The sequence below is a fragment of the Buceros rhinoceros genome, unplaced genomic scaffold (assembly GCF_000710305.1).
Source record: "Buceros rhinoceros silvestris isolate BGI_N320 unplaced genomic scaffold, ASM71030v1 scaffold22680, whole genome shotgun sequence".
NCBI lineage: Eukaryota > Metazoa > Chordata > Aves > Bucerotiformes > Bucerotidae > Buceros > Buceros rhinoceros.
Window position 1 is genome coordinate 81 of NW_010390462.1, and position 5,435 is coordinate 5,515.

Sequence of the window (5,435 nt, forward strand, 5' to 3'; positions counted from 1 at the left end):
CTGGTGCACGGCTTCCCCCTCGTTGTACGGGAGTACGGAGAGAGGGCAGCTGGCTGGCTCGCCAGGAGGGTTTAACCTCTTAGCTCCTTTCAAGTTCATGTATTTTTTTTTAGTTTCTGCTTTGCCTTAGTTTTTTAGCTTGCTTTTCCTCTGTGTTTTTTCGAGACTGGATACTTGCAGGTGCCTGGGCGCTGTTACTTGTAGTAAGGTATCGGCATGATCAGAGCAATGTCTGCCTTCTCTTTAGCATTACTGCTGGAGGTGTAATGGACGTTAACACCGCCCTGCAAGAAGTGCTGAAAACTGCACTCATCCACGATGGCCTGGCTCGTGGTATCCGTGAAGCAGCCAAAGCCTTGGACAAGTAAGTGGTGTTATCCAGTTTCCTTTGTGGTGAATAGAAAACCAGTGCCATTGAGTTTTCTTGTGGATTGGATTTGTGAACAAAATGGAGTAGTGGTTGTGGTGTGTAGTTGTGGAAACGTGGGGCTCAAGAACCTTGCGGTTTTTTTGTGTTTATGCGTACACGTTTGTGCGTGTGTCTTTATATAGACACGTGCTTTTAAGACCAGGCAGTGCTTAAGTACAATGGTACAGAGTTTGGCTGATGACACAACAATTTGTCGGATACCCCTTCACTCGCCTGATGAGTGAGAACAGCAGTCTGACAAACCTGTACGCGAGAAGCTGTGAGACAAGGTGCCACATAATGCAAGAGAAATACAACCTGGGTGACTGAAAGCTAGTTTATAAGAGTTCTTTTGAGTTCAGCTCCAACTTCATATGCCGCGTGTGAAGAGGAGGATGTATGTACAAGGTTTACATTCATTTCTGTGGGATGGTTCTTGCTTGGAAGTGTTTCTGAAATGGTCATGATGAAGAAGGCCATAGAGAAAACTGACTTTGCAGGGTCAGATTTCATGAGGTGACGCATAGAAGCTCTCATTGTTGCCAGGTCCCTTTGCCATTCTTAACTTGTACCATAGTGTACAAAGAGCCTAATTAGAATCGTGGCTCTGTCATAACAGCTGCTTTGAATGTAATAAAAATTGTTCTGAAGAGCTTATAACAACTTATCATGCAAAGTAAAGCTTTTAATAATTGAAATTCTAATGCTAAGTGGTAAACGAGTCTGTGGTAAACAAGAAAAAGCAAGTTGTAACTTGGTTGCTTTCTAATAGTTACACCAGTTCTTTATGGGGCCTGGTGTTTATCCAGTCACTACATCTTTTTGCAATGGCTGAGAATTTATTTAGTGCGATTTTTAGAAGCTTCCAAAACTGGAATAAAATCTGATACTAAAGCTAACAAATTAAACTTAGGAAGTGGTTGTCTAGAAATGTGCATGCTGAATTTTGTTCTTTGTTATTTGGATTATAGAGGAAGTTAAGCGGTGTCTGAAGTGACATTTGTCAGTTCTCATTTTTTTTAGACGCCAAGCCCATCTTTGTGTTCTGGCTTCAAATTGTGATGAGCCCACATACGTGAAACTAGTTGAAGCGCTTTGTGCAGAACATCAGATCAACTTAATAAAGGTGAGTGTCAGAACTTCACACACACGTTTGGAACAGTCACCCTGCTTGCAGTGTCAGCTGCTTGTTTCAGCACGTACAGAGTCGAACTGCTGAAACACTGCTCTGATTCTGGATATGGCTTATCTAAGCAAACTTTGAGATTGCTTTAGTTCTGTGTGATTGTCATAGACGCAGTACAAATACTGGGTCTAAATGGCAAAGGATGTGTATGAGAGATTTTACAAAGTTACAATGTATTTTTTGTGTCCTGCATAATAAGAAATAGAATTAATGCTGCAAGTGGTGGTGGAGCATGGGGAGGAACCTCCAGGAGATGTGTTGCTCAGATGAAAACACAGGCTGTACAATGATGATACTTTGGCTCCCTCTACTGATACCTGTGAGGAAAGCAGCCATCCGTTACCCAAAACTTCTGAGAGTACAGCGGCTTTTTAGCTACCCCAGTTACGTTGGGAGTGGCTCGTCCTGATGCGATGCCGTGTTTTACACAGGTTGATGACAACAAGAAGCTGGGTGAATGGGTAGGTCTCTGCAAGATTGACAGAGAAGGAAAACCTCGCAAAGTAGTGGGCTGCAGTTGTGTGGTTGTCAAGGTAAGATGATGATAATTATAGCTTATTTCTTCTGAAAACGAGCAGTAAAGATAAGGGACTACTAAATTCAAATCTTAAATTATTCTTCTGACAGCTGCTTTACATTCTTGTTAGTGAAAATAAAACTGTTTCCCGGTTCTGTGGTTCCTGTTCCCGGTTCATTTAAAATATTAATATTAACTTGGAGTTAATGATTGTGTCCTCAAAGTATCTGTGCTCATTTGCCAGTGAATGTTAAAGGAAAGACCTTTCAACCAGAAGAGGTGAAGTTTTGTTTCAGAAATAAAATACCAGTTCAATGCGTCTGCTCAACTTGAAAATGTTTTGCAGAGCATATTTTGAAAGGACACTGGTAAAGTAAAGCCACAGTACGAGCCTTGAAGACTTTGTTGTCTTTGAGGTCCCAAGAGATGGCGACATCACAGTAAAGACGAGTCCCTTCTGCATGTGTTTTCATACCTTGCTACTGTTTCACGTAGTTTTCTTGGCTGTCTTTAAGCAGAAATGAAGAATTGGTTTGGATCAGTACTGACGGATGTTAACACTTGAAAGACATAGAACTGTCGTTTATTAGAATAGCCTTTTATTGGGGAGTGGAGGGAAAACAGCTGGTAGATTGCTTGAGGTCACTTGTATGGAGCGGTGGGAATATTTGGGAATGCCTTGAGAAGAGTTGTCAGAACATCAGCTGCCCTTTTAAAAACAGCGTGTAAGATTTTGAATGGTTCTGTGTGGTATTAATGGGTAATCTTGTGTTACAGGACTATGGCAAGGAATCTCAGGCCAAAGATGTCATCGAAGAGTACTTCAAGTGCAAGAAGTGAATGGAAAATAAATTTTAAACCTGACTAATGTGTGTGTGATGAATGGGTGGGTTGGTGTCTGTGAGATGGCTCTTGGAGTTGCAAAGGATAACATCAGAAGGTGGAAGGACTTTGCCGGTCATGGTGTAGTTTATTAGTATGCCAACTCTTGTCAGCTTACTAAGAATATAATGGCTATCCCTGCTGGCTAGGGTGATTCTGTGTCCTGCTCTGACCGCAGAGGTTACCAACTTGGGGAACTTGGCACAGCTTCTCAGTTGCAAAAATGCCGACAGTTGCTTGGCAGGTCAGCACTTCGGCTTGTAGCTCTGTAAAGGTCCTGTGTAACTTGTTAGGCGAAGCCTGAAGTACTGCTGCATCTGTGATGAGAATTTGGCTCCCTCTACTGAAACAAGTGAGGAGAATGGCCTTAACCGTTACCCAAGTCTTCTGAGATGTTGCAGGAAATTTTTAAACCCTGTGTTAATTTATTGAGGAACCTTAACACCAGATGTGTTTTATTGGTTCCCCCCAATCAGTTCTGAAACAAACTGGGTGGAATTAGCTTCTTATAAGAAGTATTGTCATGTACTTGTGGGATCATCACTAAATTTCCTGTCCAGCTACAGCACTAGAGAAACAGGGTATGCTGGGTGAATTAAAACGTGTTCTGCAGGCAATCACAACTGACGGGACAGTTGCAGTAGGGTTATGTTCATTTGGCTTGGCTAGAAGAGTACAACAGCAGCAGTTCTAGGTTCGTGCTATAGGTGGGTGAGAATGTCTGTGTTCGTGGGTTTGGAGCTGGCAAACTCCTGACAGGCAGCGAAAGCCCTTATAACAAGGGGTTTTTTTAAAGCCATGTATGCAGAACATGCACACTGAATCTACAGTTGTAGAAGGCTTAAGAATTTTTAATTTCTGTTTAGTGAAGCTGTTGGTGTTAATGCTAATGTAAAGAGGTCCTTGAGTCACACATGTTAAACGTGTAGTTTGAGAAGAGTCCAGCAAACTCCAACTATTCCACTTTACAAATTACTTCTAACATGTTTTAACCTTTTTTTAGTTTAAGTTTCTTTTCAGTGAGGAAGAATAACTATCTTCATGATCAGAATGGTTTGTGTTTTGTTTGTATTGGAATTGTTACTTCGTCAGTTGCTGGGTTAGACATTTCCTCTTAGTTACTAGCAAGTCTGGTCAGTTAACTCGTAGGAAAGGAGTCCAGGTGAGAAGAGCTCTGCTCCATGAGCAAGTCGGGCAGTTTCTTTTGCAGCAATGCAACAATACCTCAATAGAAGTTTACAGGACTTTTTTTTTTTTCAAATGTCACCTTATCATTTTACATGGCAATGTATTCTAGGGAGTGACAACGTGTCATGCCAGGGTTTTCTTTCACTGGAACAGAACCAACACTTCCTAATTATTTTTGTCAGAAAGAACTGTTTTGAGAGCTTAACTTGATACCTAAGCATTTTGATTTGAAAATTAAGGTTTTTTCCTGTAATGTTTAATTTCCTGGAAGTGACCTTAGAACCTGTGCAGGGTCAACACTCCTTATTAAGACTGTTTAATTTATACTTATTGTCCTTACATACCGAAGACTATCCCTGGTGTTTGATTTATTTTAAAAAATTTACTGAGAACTAAATTCTGGGTCACTTTTTTGCGAAAGTTAATTTGTTTTTTATTCAGATTGGCTGAGGAAGACAAGTGATTGCTAGTCCTTCCTACTGGAAGACTTAGGAGTATTCTTCTGTGAGACCTCTGGATTGTACCCTAAAGGGACCCAGTTTCTTCACACTTTATTGATAGATGGTGTTTTTGTTTTGCCATAGATGTGCTGAGGTTGATGCGTCCTGCAGGATTTCAGATAAGACTTCGGAGGAGTAGACTTTGGGTTACTCTTTAAATTCTAGCCATCTATAGGTACCTAAGGGTACCTGTGACCTGTCCCCTGAAAGGATGCAGTTAGACATTAAACATGGGTCAGGGAATTGGAGATTGCAGAGTTCTCAGGCTGACCCTGACTTCCTCTTGCTGATCATAACTTATGTCTCTGTGTTTTCCATGTGAGCAATTTTGCACTTTCCCTGTTTCAATGATGTGAGATTTGTGGCTTTTGTTTGGCAGAAGAAACAACGAATCTTTGTGGACTGAAATAGCAGGGTTTAGTGTTTTGCATGGGTCCTTCCCAGGCTGTCCTGGTTGGAGTTAGAACTCATTCTGTTGAGCTGAAGAGTGAAATTGCTCAGTCTCTTCCCAGTGACAGCACTTTCTGAAGTTCATGGCATATTTTTGCAGAGTGCTTCTCAGAGTGGTAACACTTGATCACAGTTACTACCAGGGCTGGGGACAGGCTCTGGCTCACTTGCTCCTGTGCAGACCAAGGTCACTCTAAATCCTATGTCCCAGGTGGGGGTGCAGTAAGTGAGAGGTTGCACCTGTGGGGAGGAATGGACAGGACAGGTGACCCTACACTGACCAACAAGGTGTTCCATCCCATA

At 41.8% G+C, this 5,435-nt stretch overlaps 1 protein-coding gene across 1 annotated transcript; it reads left to right on the plus strand.

Annotated features, from left to right (window-relative positions):
* The first annotated feature begins 252 nt into the window (after window positions 1–252).
* Window positions 253–2,983, plus strand: RPS12 (ribosomal protein S12). Its single transcript, XM_010137992.1, has 4 exons — window positions 253–364; window positions 1,433–1,535; window positions 2,027–2,128; window positions 2,890–2,983. Exons 1-4 carry the CDS (start codon window positions 267–269, stop codon window positions 2,950–2,952), a joined length of 366 nt encoding a protein of 121 aa, XP_010136294.1. The 5' UTR covers window positions 253–266; the 3' UTR covers window positions 2,953–2,983.
* The last annotated feature ends 2,452 nt before the right edge of the window (window positions 2,984–5,435 follow it).

Bases quoted from the DNA above. Each gene is read 5' to 3' on its own strand.
- RPS12 (XM_010137992.1), top strand. From the start codon at position 267: ATGGACGTTAACACCGCCCTGCAAGAAGTGCTGAAAACTGCACTCATC. The intron at 365-1,432 runs GTAAGTGGTGTT...CATTTTTTTTAG, and splicing joins GCAGCCAAAGCCTTGGACAA to ACGCCAAGCCCATCTTTGTG. The intron at 2,129-2,889 runs GTAAGATGATGA...CTTGTGTTACAG, and splicing joins GCAGTTGTGTGGTTGTCAAG to GACTATGGCAAGGAATCTCA.